The 15,888-nt window shown below is 45.7% G+C and overlaps 1 protein-coding gene across 1 annotated transcript in view; it reads right to left on the reverse strand.

Annotated features, from left to right (window-relative positions):
- Positions 1-10,308: 10,308 nt before the first annotated feature.
- The window catches only part of MELK (maternal embryonic leucine zipper kinase), a 37,061-nt gene continuing 31,481 nt past the window's right edge, over positions 10,309-15,888 (reverse strand). The window contains exons 16-17 of the mRNA XM_065406547.1: positions 11,822-11,925; positions 10,309-10,486 (exon numbers count right to left, since the gene is read on the reverse strand). Coding sequence (XP_065262619.1) covers positions 10,309-10,486; positions 11,822-11,925 — 282 coding nt within the window. The remainder of the gene's footprint in view (positions 10,487-11,821; positions 11,926-15,888) is intronic.

Raw genomic sequence — 15,888 nt, forward strand, 5'->3', positions numbered from 1 at the left:
AAAATCCATTTTCCAGAAGTTAGACAGGCTTTGATCACAGAACATTATATTGTAAGCTTTTTGGTGAAGACGTTGTCATGCTATTACATTTTTCAAGGACCAGCAGATTAAAGCTTTAGGCGCTGGCAAGTACTGCCAAAAGTATTAAAAGGAAGCAAACTACAACCTTGTTATCTGTCTGTCCCACCAATAATGGGTTGTGGTTTTTAGACATTTGAGGAGTGCTCCATATGGCATTCTTGTTTGTTTGCTTTTTAAAATGCTACATTATTTTCATAAATTACAGATGTCAGCCCAATAATTCCCTTGGGTTAATATATTGACTTTAATTAAAGTAAAACAAAGGGCAGATAATTAGTCTAACAGTCTGAGCCCCTGATTGATTCTGAAAACAAATTTCTGTTATGTTTTTCTCTGAGCTGCGTTCTATGTTGTTCCCATATTCCAAACTTTGTCATCATTAACAGTTACTCAGTTTGATTTTTTTAGATTATTAATGTGTCTGTTTCCCCTTTCCTTCAAAACACATTTTCATCTTTGTTTCAGCGTCTGTCTCTCAAGGTCAGCAGAAATCTTTGCTAACATTAGCGTAGACCAAACCCAGACTAACAATTTGGGCTTTCTGGTTCTTCACGTACTGTATAGTAACATCAGCTGATATCCTGTGTCACGGGGCAATCTACTCACTGAGGGGGCCCCTCCTTGGGGCCATGTCTGGGAATTAGCTCCACTCAGATCTGATGTCCCCTTGCTGCATGCCCTGTCATCTCTCTCTCGTCCCTGTGACCCCCAGGGGACTATGTCCTCGTGGCTTGGGCCTCTGGCCAGGTCACTAAAGTCTTCCCCTTCAGAGGTATCAAAGTCTTCCCATACTAACGGTCTCAGGTGGCCTTCTCATGCACTTCCCTGTGGCTGGTAGTGGAACCCAGGCCTGCCCTCTGCGAAGGACCCTATCTCTAGCTACGGTGGCCTACTCACTCCCAGACCATGTTGCTCTTCCCCTGGACTCCTTCCTACATCTTCTTACTTCTCAGCTCTACCTTCTGGCTCTGGGTTTACCAGCCCAAACTCCTTCCTTCCCCCAGAGTAACTGCAGGCTACCTGGCACTGTAGCCTCAAAGAAACCTACTTCCAGGGAGTGACTACAGACTACTTCCCCAGGGCCCCCTTCTGTTGCCAGCTATCCTAGCCCTGCCTGTTCCTTCTCAGCTGGGCACCATCATCATTCAGGGGATTATTTAGCCCACCTAATTCCACTCATCTATGGCCTAGCTGATTAACTGGCCCCTTCTCAGCCTCCTTAACCCCTTCTTAGGCTGGTGTGGGGTGAACACCCCATTGCATCACATATAGGTCAACACATTAGCCTGGCAAATAGTTTTGGATATAGTTGTGGTGTGGGGTGTTGTTGTTTTTTGTTTTGTTTTTTTAAATATGCTGTAGGTCAAACAGACATTATTCTGAGGTAGTCCCATCCCATGGCCTCTGTTATACAGGAGGTCAGACTAGATGGTCACAGTGGTCCCTTCTGGCCTTAGAGTCTATGAATCTTTATTCATCTGTGTATTTAACACACTCTAACATACAAAGGACAGTAACCTGCACAAACACCTGGATAGAAGAGCAGTTACCCAAAATTAGCCCTAGTCCTCTCCAAAGGAAAGAGTCAACCACCAGGATCCTCCGTCAACAAAACCATCATCAGTGGCCTCAGAAGCTGCCAATGTATCTAAACACAGGGAATTTTGAACCAGATTCCAAGCTGCCCTGCGCTTGTTATGTGTGACACTCTGTACCTCAAAGTAGCATCCTGGAACCCCATATTCACCACTGTGATATGATTGTTTTATACATTGCAGGCCTTGTGAGGTATCATTTTAAAATGATTGATCTGTTAAACATGAATATCCTGTTGGATTGTATGTGCTATCACTGTACGTGCAGTTATTGCTCTATGTGCTACTGAATTATGTTGTGAGGTTGGGAAACGCCCACAGCCGGCCTTTCAGTTGCAACAAAGGTAGGCCAGATAGTGATGATGGCCCATCAAGAAAAGAATTCACTATAGACTTTAAGGTCAGAAGGGACCATTATGATCGTCTAGTCTGACCTCCTGCACAACGCAGGCCACAGAATCTCACCCACCCACTCCTGTAACAAACCTGTGTCTGAGCCATTGAAGTCCTCAAATCATGGTTTAAAGAATTCAAGGTGCAGAGAATCCTCCAGCAAGTGACCCGTGCCCCACGCTGCAGAGGAAGGCAAAAAACCCCCAGGGCCTCTGCCAATCTGCCCTGGAGGAAAATTCCTTCCCGACCCCAAATATGGCGATCAGTTAAACCCTGAGCATGTGGGCAAGACTCACCAGCCAGACACCCAGGAAAGAATTCTCTGTAGTAACTCAGATCCCACCCCATCTAACATCCCATCACAGGCCATTGGGCATATTTACCGCTAATAGTCAAAGATCAATTAATTGCCAAAATTAGGCTATCCCATCATACCATCCCCTCCATAAACTTATCAAGCTTTGTCTTGAAGCCAGATATGTCTTTTACCTCCACTACTCCCCTTGGAAGACTGTTCCAGAACTTCACTCCTCTGATGGTTAGAAACCTTTGTCTAATTTCAAGTCTAAACTTCCTGATGGCCAGTTTATATCCATTTGTTCTTGTGTCCACATTGGTACTGAGCTTAAATCATTCCTTTCCCTCCCTGGTATTTATCCCTCTGATATATTTATAGAGATCAATCATATCCAGAGACTTCTTAGAGAAGGCACATGTGCAATGGAACCTGCTTGACCAATGAGGACTGCCTGACCCCCACGTCACATCAAGGATCTTTCTAGCTGATGAAAGAAGGTATAAAAGAGGGAGAGTGACATCATCCCTTGGCCCCCACATCTCAACACCTGGAAGAAGATCTAGAAGAAAAAGACTTAGAACTGGGGACGTTTGGTCCCACGCTTGTACCAGATTTATTTTTGTTTCTTAGGTAACCAACTTTGAACTCTATGCCAGCTACTTATAATCACTTAAAATCTATCTTTCTGTAGTTAATAAACCTGTTCTATATTTTACCTAAAACAGTGTAAAGTGCATGGGGAAATCTCAGCTCAGGTTACAAAGGCTGGTGCATGTCCACTTTTCTTTGACGAAGTGGTAAACTAGGTAATGAGCTTACAGTGGCCAGTTCTGAGGTGCCAGATTGGGGATCTGGGGGCAATTGGCTGGAGCCTCCCTATTGATGATTCATGAGTTGCTGGGAGACCATTCATGTAACTCAGTTGGATGTGTCCCTGCTTGTGGATGGCTGTGTAAGTGCAGTACCGGTCACTGGCTTGTAGCTTGATATCAGCATCACAGTGTGAGAGGCAGCCCAGGTTATAGAATCATAGAATATCAGGGTTGGCTGGGACCTCAGGAGGTCATCTAGTCAAACTCCCTGCTCAAAGCAGGACCAATCCCCAGACAGATTTTTACCCCAGATCCCTAAATGGCCCCCTCAAGGATTGAACTCACAACCCTGGGTTTAGCAGGCCAATGCTCAAACCACTGAGCTAACCCTCCCCCCGGGTTGGTGGGTTTGGAGGGCTCAGCGGTCTTACAGTCCAGGTTGCACCCCAGGGACCCCCTCACACTGTATAACTGTGCAAGCATGCAGCAGTACAAGCATATTTCCAGAGACTGGGACGTTTACGCAGCAGCAATTCTGCACCAGGGTAAAGGAAGGGTCCTGGCACTTATGCTGCAGAGCCGTCCAGCTGGCTGCATAGACAAGGGGGACGTCCAGTGTGAAAGGGACCATACTTAGCAACATCAGTGGATATGAAAATGGCCCTAACACTCTAGAGTAAGTTAGACTTGCTCCAAGTTGCCACAAATCCCATCACAGCCCAGAGATGTCTCAAAATGAACTCCTGGTGCTTAATGCAATGCCTCCCCCTATCCGTTTGCCTGCCTGCCTGCACAGCGAATTTGCTTAACACCCTATAGAGCTGACTCCGTTAACTTGCTGACTCGCCTGGGAACGTACTTCGTCAAAGCATCACCAAATAATTCCAGCAGCCATAGACAATCTATTTTTAAATCGCATGTCACAACACCGCACTGATGCTGGTGGTTTAACTATGGCAAGTAATTGTGGTTGGAGGGCACCTTGGACACAGACCTAAGAGAATTACTGGCTGCCCTGGTAGCACTGGGATCCACATCTAGTATCACACCTTACACGTAAGCCACGAGGCTTGGCACAGTGGACACAGCATGGGGTTAGGATTTGAACCACACTCCAACGTCATCAGTACTTCTCACTTCACGCAGAGCTATCATGTCCTGCTCCTTTACACCAGAGGGTCGTAATTACACGACAGCCCATCTGAGATGCGGTATTCACACCACTAGATGGGCATGGCTATGCAAAGACAGGGAAGCCTATAACTGACCCTTCATTAAACATGACCTTTCACAGCAACAGTAAGAAAGGCTGACGTGCTATGATGGTGTTCACCTCCCCTCTGCACAACACCATATGGCTTGGGGTACCCTACAGCAGCTGGGATCCCAGGCTGTTGCCCCTCAGTGGACACCCGCATGCAACATCGATCCCTATTATTCCTCTATGCTTGCAAGAAGCAGTTAGCAGAGTGGTTCTGAGAGGTTAATGCAAAGACAGGCAGTTCTGAGCATGCTCAAAACATGAGACAGGGTCACGTTGTGGAGGGGGCCACCTCTGAGCTTAAGAGCTCATCTTCATCTAGACCCCTGCCACCAAAAAGCATGATGCACGCCCACAGCTGCATGGTTTCTTGTGTGCCTTCTGTATTGTTTGTTGGGGCTTTTTAGCAGCTAGGGGCACTCAAGTTTGATAGGGCAGGAGTAGCCCATGCTACATGCAGTTAGTTACAGATTCCACTCTGTAGCGCCTGGCGATCAGCAAAGCGACTGTGTTATTTATAGTGCAAATCTTGACCCAGATTTTCAATAGAAAGGCAGCTTGGCCTAGCTATTGTTTCAGACATATTCCTGCCACTCTTTCCTCACTGCTGCCAGGAAACCAGGGTTTGGATACCGATCCCAGCCCAGCTGGGGTCTGAATTGGGAGAGGGCTGTTGCCACACCTCTGCTAGGCTGAAGTAAAGGAGGGGGGGCCAGATGGGCTTTTCCCACGGCCAGCCCCATGCCCCAGCGTGAAGTGATCTTACAACCACAGCTCTACCCACTCGTACCAAAATGAGATCCTAGTACTAGATTTATTGATGTCCAGCCCTAAGGCCGAATGTGCCTGCTAGAATCAGCAGTGAGCCAGGGGCTGACTCAAGCGGTTGCTGCCCCATGTTACAGCTGGTACAGTCTGAAATTAGTCTCAGCAACCACAATGGCTAGAGATGGTTTTGTTTTTTTGTTTAAGCTGAGATTCTTGAGCACACTGTGAAGCTACCGGGCAAGAGGAGCTGGCCCAGTTTTACAGCCAGTCAAAACACATCTCATCAAGAATTTTGCATGGATACAAATCTGGATCCTCTAAGCCACTTGTACCAGTGCACAACACTTAAACATTCAAATAGTGCTTGGGTTCTGCCATTCGAGTAGCCTTCCGCTTTTTTAAAAAAAATCTGTTCCTATTTGCCATGTATGCCAGTTGCATTCAGCTGTCCTAGAGCTGCAGCTCTCCAAATATAAGATGGGATGGGTGGCATATTCAATCCTTTGCATAAGCAATGAAAGGAACCTTGCTTTTTGCCCATCCCCGATTCTCAACTTGATGTGTCATTTGTTCAGAGTAAAGAATATCAGGCAAAAAAAAAAAAAAAAAAAAGTCAGTACTGGACCCTGTAAAGAGGAACCTTGTTTCACACATCAGAGGATGTAAGACAACTTGAATCAATTATCTCCCAACTGTTTTTAGTTTAAAAAGGAGGAACAAAACATCTTACTTACTGTCTGCTTTCATAACATCCCACTCTTGTCACTCTTAAGATGATGCCGACTGCAATGGAGGATGTGCTTCTAAACACATCACATAGAACGACATGGGTTAGAGAATGCTTATTTCTGAAATTAAAATGAACAAGTATGGCATTTGCTTAAGAGGAACTAGAGTGTTGTGATGGCAAAGCCACTGCTGTTTTGCACTTTAAAATAGAGATGCCTAAAATAGTCTACCTCTCTGTATGGCCACTGGACAGGAAGCAGTAAGTTCATGGCTGCACTGCAACCATGTGCTTTCAAGGGAAACAAAGCGGTCTTTGTTTTGCACAGTAATGACCATGCGATTCTGTTCATCACAGAGTAATGGTTTGTACACTTGGTAGTTCGTTACAAGACAAGTGCAGCCCAAGTATACAGATTTGTACTCTGGAGTGCAATGGGACTCCAAAGTAGGAAAAGCCACATACAGGCACAGTCTGAGCTACAGTCACATAAGTTTCTCTCTGCCATTCTGCAAGTTGGTCACACTCCTACTTCTAAGGCCAACAGGTGTTTGTTGCCAGGAGCACTCATAACATACCAGCTTCTGCACAAACAGCAGTGGCAACATAGACTTGTAGGACTGGAAGGGACCTTGAGAGGTCATCTGGTCCAGTCCCCTGCACTCAAGACAGGACGAAGTATTATCTAGACCATCCCTGACAGGTGTTTGTCCAACCTGCTCTTAAAAACCTCCAATGATGGAGATTCCACAACATCTCTGGGCAATTTAGTCCAGTGCTTAACCACCCTCAGAATTCAGAATTTTTTCCTAATGTGCAACTTAAACCACCCTTGCTTCAATTTAAGCCCATTGCTTCTTGTTCTACCATCAGAGGTTAAGGAGAGCAATTTTTCTCCCACCTCTTTGTAATAACCTTTTATGTACTTGAAAACTGTTATGTCCTCTCTGTCTCTTCTCTTTTTCTAGACTAAACAAATCCAATTTTTTCAATCTTCCCTCATAGGTCATGTTTTCTAGACCTTTAATCATTTTTGTTGCTCTTCTCTGGACTTTCTCCAATTTGTCCACATCCTTCCTGAAGCACCCAGGAACTGGACACAAAATTCCAGTTGAGGCCTAATCAGCGTGGAGTACAGCATAATTACTTCTCGGGTCTTGCTTACAACATTCCTGCTAATACATCCCAGAATGATGGGGGGTTTTTGCAACACTGTTGACTTATATTTAGCTTATGATCCACTATGACCCCCAGATGCCTTTCCGCAGTACTCCTTCCTAGGCAATCATTCCCCATTATGTATGTGTGCACATGATTGTTCCTTCCTAAGTGGAGTACTCTGCAGTTATTCTTATTGAATTTCATCCTATTTACTTTAGACCATTTCTCCAGATCATTGTGAATTTTAATCCTACCCTCCAAAGCACTTGCAACCCCTCCCAGCTTGGTATTGTCTGCAAACTTTATAAACGTACTCTCTATGCCATTACCTAAATCATTGATGAAGATATTGAACAAAAACAGATCAGATCCCTTCAGGCTCCACTGGATATGGGCTTCCAGCTTGACCGTGAACCATTGATTACTCTCTCGGAATAGTTTTCCAACCACTAACTTATGCCCCAAAAGCTGGCAGTCTCCATGCCAATGTGGTTGTTTTCTCCTTTGTTAAGTCTGTGCACGAGGAAGCTAGTTCATGTCCAATGACCCTGGTTTGAATTTTGTCCAATTATTTTCATTTAAAGTCCTCATGATAGTGCTGTGTTGTCACAATCAACCTCAGCTAGATCTGTACATGTGCCCAGTGTCATATGGTCATGTTTCAAAGCCACTACCCTGACCTTCAAGTCACTGAAGACTCATATGTTCTGATACCAACATGAAGTAAACCAAGTAGCTAGCTTGAGGGAGAATTAGCAAAGTGCTCATCTAGAAAAACTGACTTGATCTTGGACAAATTGACTTTAGATTCATTGCCCATCTATTGCCTTGATCTTAAGTTAAGAAGTGTAAGGACCATGTATGCATGTGCAGCTCCTAGACTGGGCTTTTGGATGCTACCGTGATACATGACCAGCAAATGTAACTAGAGTGATTGTCATGCTCTAAAGACCAGTTGCAGTGTTTCATAACGTTACCTAGTAGAATGTGGATTGAGAAGCAGGAATCTGACACTCAAATGTAGGAGACAGTGGAAGTTCTAAATTATTCTAAATCATCCATGCAGCTCTTAGGCACTTATGAAGACTATTAGACAAGCTTTGTTAGTATGCAATATTTAGATTGAAACAAACCCTTTGAACAGTATTTGAAATACTACATTTTTGTTCAAGAGTTATGGGATTTGGGAAGACTACGCCTGTGCTCTTCATATGCAAATATTCATACAAGTAAACTGTAGTTTACAACATCGAGGTAGGGTTTCTAACAGAACCATCTATGCTGCTTTGCTTTAGCACATATCAAGGCATTCTTCCCTCTGATCTTCAGACGGTTTGAATGTGTAGCGTAGCCTAAAGGGAATGCATCATTGGGATAGTTGGAACAGGAATGAAGAGTCTATATCCAAACACTTCTGCATCAACAATAGTCTGCTCAGTGACTCAGCCAGCAGCATTCAGTGCTCAGAGGAAGGCAAGCCAGCTATTACCAGCATGTCAGAACAGTGGTCCCCAAACTTTTTACCTCATCCCCCCTTACCATGTCTGCACCCCTACTCCCTGGGACTGGGAGCAGGACTGCAGCTCCAGGAAAGGGGGGGTCATGGAGAGGGATAAGGGGGCCAAGGCTGGGGTGGGTACAGAGCCATGGCCCTGGGCATGAAGCTGGCCTGGGCCCCAGCAGCAACCCCCTCAATGTTCCTCTGCAGCCCCCAGGGGGACATGCCCCAGTTTGGGGAGCTGTCATAGAAAAAAAAAACAAAACCTTGTCTGTAGGAGTGTTCTAAATTTTTGACACAGCTCTGTAGAAACCATATCTTGGTCTTGCATCCACCAGGAACACCTAGTAGCTCTTATGTTGTAATAGTCTCCCTCTCCCCGGTCCGATTGGCTCAAGGTCAGGCTGCAACTGTGTAAGATATGCAGGGCTCTGCATAGTAGTGGCTTTCTTCATAGCCCAGGAAGAGTTACTGAAAATGCTTCATTACTGTCACTGTTCCGTATTTTACAAGACATTTTAGCAGAGTTCTTTGCACTGCTCTGTGTACATCTGCAGAAATATAATCTTCCTTACCACTGCTCTTTGGATTTAAATTAGTGTCTACTTGTATCACCAGGATTCTATGTGGTATTTTACAGGGATGGGTAACACAGAATCGGTTCACCCTTTAGCAAGGATTAACGCAACACACTGTTAAAGGCAACATCTGCCGGAAGAGCTCTGGGTAAGCTCAAAAGCTTGTCTCACCAACAGAAGTTGGTCCAATAAAAGGTATTGCCTCACCCACCTTGTCTGTAACAGCACAACTCTGCCATCTCGTAACGATTGAGCCATAACAGCTACCAAACCCTTAGCCTCCTGGGGATTTGCTGAACCAGCTGTGCATGTTTGAAGTTTTATAGATCAATCCAGCAACAATAGTAATAGCATCCATAGACCAAGACTCCAGCAATGTCCTCACTGCCCGTTTGAATTGCTTACAGTTACTGCCTCTGCACCCACCGGGATGGAATACCTCTAGAATGGCTTGGATGGAGAAGTTACTGGAATCCCCGACATCGCTCTAAGCTTCAAAGTGGATCAGAAAGCATGCACGCAATTGTTAGGCTTAGTAATGAATTACCATACGATATAAAATTTTATATGGGTTTATAGTTTAAATCCTAGCATTGTTGGCTTAACATATTTATTGAAGTCAGTCCTATTTTGTTCAACATATTGAGCATATAGTTTAACTAGTAACCACAGCTGTGACTTAGTTAACGATCTCAATAAATCCTACTTAGACAGGAAAAGAATTATGTAAATGAATTATCTGTTTTCTGCCCAACATGTACTTTAACTGATAAGACATTGTAAAGATTATTTTTGGTATTAGAAAATTAACAACTCTCATTTGGACCTTAATTTTATACCCAAGAGAGGAGCCCAGTTTACTATATTCATAAAATGTTTATTTCAGAAAGAAATTACACTTGCTGAATACAAATAGTTGAAAGTTCACACCCATACAAGACAGGGACATCTAGAGACAGCAGTTGATATACAAAGGTACATGATTAAAAGACAAAGGACAGATAAGTTTGTCACATTTATTCACAAATTAGTGTATTTAAAAACAGATCCGTTCTTTGAACAATTTTTAGAAGATAAAAAAATTAGTGTGAAGCAATGTAAACCCACCCTTATTTAGGATATGAATCCTCTATTAGTTACATCTTGCAGCTAGATAGGATATCTTCCACTAGTCTCTTGTAGACCCATGCATCGCCTTTAAGCCGTTGCCTCCTGATACCCACTACTTCAGGTTTACTAAGCTGGCACACTTCTAGCTCAAATTGCATCGTCACTTTGCCAAAATCTGACTGTGTTTGACATTTCAGGGTGTAGCTGCATAGACAAGGCAAGAAGAAATAGAATAGTCATTGAGTTGTTTTAATACCCATCAGGAGGTTGGCAACATGAAAGCTTAAGCAGGTACAATTAATACTTCCCACACAAAGTATCACATTGAGATTCAGCAGTGTGAGCAAACAGCTCAAGCAAGGTTAGGTGAAATGAAAGCTAGTTCCCTTTTGTAAAAGGATATCTTGTCTGCAAATGCTAATGCGGAGCACAAGTTCTCCCTAGCCCCAAGAACTGCTGCCTGCCTCTCCTGGGAATTGAGGTCTATGGCAAAGAATAGAAAGCGTGGGGATAATTTTATATTTTTCTCTAGTCAGACTATCTTCTGCAGATATGACAGCAACATCCCTCTTGTGAGGCTGCCCCTAGTCTTCTGCATCAGGCTCAGACTGCAGCCATCTTCCAGATGAAGAGAAATTGAGCCATCCTGCTCTCTGCAGATGCAGCACTGCACAGGGCCAACTACAGATCACCTCTTGCCAGCTGGAGGAGTGAAAGACCAGGCTCTGATCTTTGAATCACCAGGTCACAGAAGTTTGTCACTTTAATGCAGCTAAATGCATCTTCCTGGAACATGAAGTTGGACACTTGTACGAGGAGGCTGATCTTTTAAAATGCCTTCCCTTCAAGAAGGGAAGAGCATTTTATAAAAAAAGCCAAGCATCGACCCGAGTTATGGTCCCCATTTACACACTAGGAAATTTCGGTATAGACACATTCAATCTTTTGACGAGTGTCAGTTAGCAGCAGAACCAGGAATAGAGCCCAGATTGCACTCCCTAACCACCAGATCCTGCAAGTTAAACACATCTATTCAATGGCTGGCACTGTACGGACAGGTAGTAAGGCTCACATTGTGTCAGCTAGGAATTATAGTATTTTAAGTGGTATTATATGAAGGTCACAGTGATCTCCATCATGATAGCACTAAACTGCCTTATCTTGGCAAACAGGACAGCATCAGAATGAGTCTTTGCTGTCAATGAAATCACAAGAGATAGGATTAGCTCAGTTTGCTCAGCTCCTTTAAATAAGTTGCTACAACATGTATGACAGATCAGCACAGGAGATTGACTATTAACATTCGTATGTGAGAGTTAAGGAACTTTAGGATACATTCGTTTTGCATCAGATAGGCAATATTTACCACATGGATGTGTCTCATGTGGTCTAATAGGAGGTACAATATTTAACAAGAGGCAATGTGAGGGGGTTGAGAGAGAGAGAAAGAAAGTTGAATGCTTTGCTTTAGCAAAACTAGAGAACTAGCAACTTGGGCAAAGACAAGCTGGAATGAGTTTTGCCTGACACTTGACTTACCCCTTCTGTACATAGTCAACATGTTTCTTTGGGAGGATGGTAATTAGTTCATTCAATAGCTGGTCTGGATTCAGTAGTTTAGTTGTGGTCACATTGTAATGAGCCTGAAAAAAGCATAATAAGCTCAATCCGAAAGACAAACTTGTTTTTACTATTTACACCAAACACCAGAGATTCTGTGGCAATGGATGTCTTAAGAGGTTACTCACCTTACACAGTAACTGTGGTTCGAGGGGTGTCTGCCTAAGGACGCACCATGTGCCACAAGCCCTTGATCGGAGGAGGTTTTCCTGTTAGCAGCATACATTTGGCCTGTGCATATGCTCTATACCAGTGGTTTAAAAAAAAATTCTAGCGACCCAGTTGAAGAAAACTGTTGATGCCGGACCCAACAGAGCTGGGGGATGAGGGGTGTGGGAGGGGCTTAGGGCTGGGGCAGAGGGTTGGGGTGTGGGAGTGAGGGCTGTGGGTTTGGGATGAGGGTTTGGGGTGCAGGAGGGGCCTCTGGGTTTGGGGGGGCTCAGGGCTGGGACACTCGTGCGGGAGGGGGTCAGGGCTCTGGGGTGGGGCCAGGGATGAGGGGAGGAAGGGGCTCTGGGTTTGAGGCCTCTGGGCTTGGGATTGGGGCATGGGCTTACCTTGGGCAGCTCCTGGGCAGCGGTGAGGAGGGGGTGCTAAGGCAGGCTTCCTGCCTGTCCTGGCACCACGGACTGCGCTGCGCCCGGAGAGCGGCCAGCAGCAGGCCCAGCTCCTAGGCAGAGGTGCGCTAGCAGCTCCACAAGGCTCACCTGCAGGCACTGCCTTGCCCCCCCCCGCTCCCATTGACCAATTCCCGGCTAATGGGAGTGCAGAGCCAGTGCTCGGGGTGGGGGCAGCACGTGGAGCCCCATGGCCTCCCCACCTAGGAGCCAGACCTGCTGTTGGCCACTTCCGGGGCACAGCACGTTGTCAGAACAGGTAGGAACTAGCCTGCCTAGCCGGGCAGCACTGCCGATGGGACTTTTAAACGGCCCGGTCGGCGGTGCTGACCAGAGCTGTCGCAACGCAGTGCTGGGTCGCAACCCACAGTTTGAAAACCACTGCTCTATACAACCACGTGCTGCACCCCAAGGGTATATAGGGCTGTATGAGCGAACTGCCCTCAGTTCTCTCTGAACAGCCAACCAGCACCTGTCTGAAGCAGGAGGGAGGGAGGACAGGTAGTGGAGCACCCAAAGGTGACCATATGCCCCAAGTTGTGAGGATACGGAGTTGTGCTCCTTATCTTCGTTGTGCTCAGTGATGTGTGTTGTCAGATACTGTTGGAGCTGGGCAGACCAAACATTTCATTGATCCCCCCCCCCCCCCCCCCAGTCTAGGGAGTTCTTCACCTGCAGGGGAAATGTGACCTCGTTGTCCAAGTTGTGTCTGGTTGAGGAATAGATTCTTCTGAACCACCCCTGAAAGCAGTGGAGGCATCGTCTGTCACAAAGGTGCAAGCTGCTATGACGACTCAGGAGCTGCTAACAGTTCCTTACTGTAGTACGGTGCTTCCTTAATTGTCCCAACCAGATTTGACAACAGTTATGAATCTGTCTGTAGGAAAGCAGGCCCTGGCTACCAACAAATCCAAATATACCCTTATGAATTGTATTCTCTCTATAGGGGCCAATACTGAATTCTTCATGTTTAGCTGGAGACCCAATTCCAGGAAGAGAAAGGTGTCTGGATGGAAGTGAATACTGCTTTGTAAGTTCAGCCCTCGAATAGCCAGTTGTCTAGATACAGGAAAACTAGAATGGTTTCTTGCCAAAGGTAAGCAACTACTCCCTCTAGAGCCTTTGAAAGCACCCTTGGGTCCAAAGAGAAGTACTCTGAATGTAAAATGGTTCAGACCCATGGTGATATGTAGGTATCCATATAGCAATACAGGAGAAATAGGCACACTGTAGGTCAAGGGCTGACAGCCAAGCGCCTGCCTTTAGAGAAGGGATGATAGCTGCCAGAGAGTCACCATCCTGAATTTGAGACTTCAATCTTTGATCAGTCATAGTAGATCCAATTTATGGTCTCTACCCTCTGTCCTCCTTTGGCATGAGAAGAAATACTTTGGGTAAAACCTTTTACCCCTGTGAGGGATGGGGCCAGTTCTATTGCTCCTAAATAAAAAGGAGAGTGAACTTCTTGACTCAGTACAGTCTCATGAGAGGGGCCCTGAAGAGGGATGAGGAAGGGGAGATCATGCAGAGGATTGTGTAGCCTGATGTTAACCTCCATGACCCCCTTGTCTGCAATATGATACCAGGTCTATTGGAAATGGAGTCCAGAAATGGGGAAGGTGGGCAAAAGGCTGTAGCTTGCAAACTGAGGGGAGGATTCAAGCCCTTGGCCAACCCATCAAAGTTGTTTCAATGATGACTGGGTACTTGCTGAAAGAGGTTGAGTAGCTCTTTTGCTGTGGAATTTGTCTTTCTAGCAGGTTTGGTGGTTCTGTGAAAGCCAGAGAAATGACCCAGGTGCAATCTCTGGGCAGTTTGAGATGCGCTAAATCTTTTGTTTGTAGGGGTATAACACCCCCCTCAGACCTCAGTGTGGTCCTGGAGTCCTTCAGCATGTGCGGGGACTCATCCCTAGTCCCCCAGAAGGAGCTTCTGGGCATCAAATAGGAGGTCCTCAGCAGTATTCTGAACCTCTCTAGGGAACCAGGACAACTGGAGCCATGGTGCCCTGCGCATGACAATAGCTGTGGTGATGGACCTTGCGGCAGCATCCAAGAATGCTTGGAGAGGGATTCTGGCTCTTCTGACTCTCCTTAATGATGGCTTGGAAGTGTTCTCTAGGCTCCTGTGGACAGTGCTCAGTAGAGGTTGCAAATCTGTTGTAATTCATGAAGTCATAGGTGATCATGGCCAAGTGATAGTTTGTGATCTGAAATTGGAAGTTCACAAATGAGTATGCCTTTCATCCAAAAAGGGGTAACCTCTTCTGGTCCTTATGATAAAGGATAGGCTCGGAGTAATGCTGTTTACTTACAGCATCCACCACCAGGGAATTAGGTGAGGGTGGGAAACAAGTTCTGAGTCCCTTCAGGGAACACATTTCTTATCAGGCCACTTAGTTAGTGGGATGGTTGCAGGAGTTTGCCTCAGTCTTTGCTAGATCCAAAAATACTTAATTAATGGGTAATGCAACCCAGATAGATGTGCTGCAGTCAGCAACAGCCAGGAGCTTGTGTTGTGAGTCACCCTCTAGATACCTCTTGAGGAAGTTAGTCAGCCACCCTCTTGACAAGGTCCTGGAACTGATCAATTATTGGCCATTGATGGTGGAGGCATAACTGCATTGTCTGGAGATGAAGACAAAATAGGGGTTTGAGACATGCCTTTGTTTGCCTGCCCTACCCTTCTGTTCTTCAAAGGTCTCCTTGTGTTGGGGGCTTGGTTGAGGTGACTGTCACCCTAGTCTCCCAGTGCAATGGAGCAGGTGTCCAGCAAACTGCTACACCATCTAGAGATCCCAGTATGGACATTGGGGAGGCCCATACAGGAGGAGAGGGGGTGGTACCCAGGACCAATCCCACCATCCCTGATGTGGATGAGAATCCTTGTCAAAGTATGGGTGTCTATAATGGAGAGAGTAATCCTGCACTGACTAGGAGCCTGATTTAATGTTTCCTTCAGCCTCCTTTATGGCCTCCTGCAAAATAAAATAAAATAAAAAAAAAAGTCAGAGGGAAGCCTGTGGTACTGGGAAGCCATAGTAATCCAGAGACCCTGGTCTCTGTACAGAATCGTCTAGCACCCATAAGCAGTGGCAACTCTGGTTCAAACACTGACAAGTCCCTGGAGTAGCGAAATTCCTGAGGTACCATTGGTACTGACAGCAGTTGAAGTGGATGGTACCATTGGTCTGGAGCATGCAGGCACCAGCGGCAAAGGTCTGGTGCTTCACTTTTGTCAGTACCAACAGAGCTGAGTGGAAAGGCACTACCGGTAAGATTGATGCAGATGGTGCTGATCTAGAGAAGAAGTGCACATCCTGGACCTTCCTAATCCTTTAGACTATACCAGGTACCTGCTGGATCCATG

This window comes from Emys orbicularis, chromosome 6 (genome assembly GCF_028017835.1).
Source record: "Emys orbicularis isolate rEmyOrb1 chromosome 6, rEmyOrb1.hap1, whole genome shotgun sequence".
Classification (NCBI taxonomy): Eukaryota; Metazoa; Chordata; order Testudines; family Emydidae; genus Emys; species Emys orbicularis.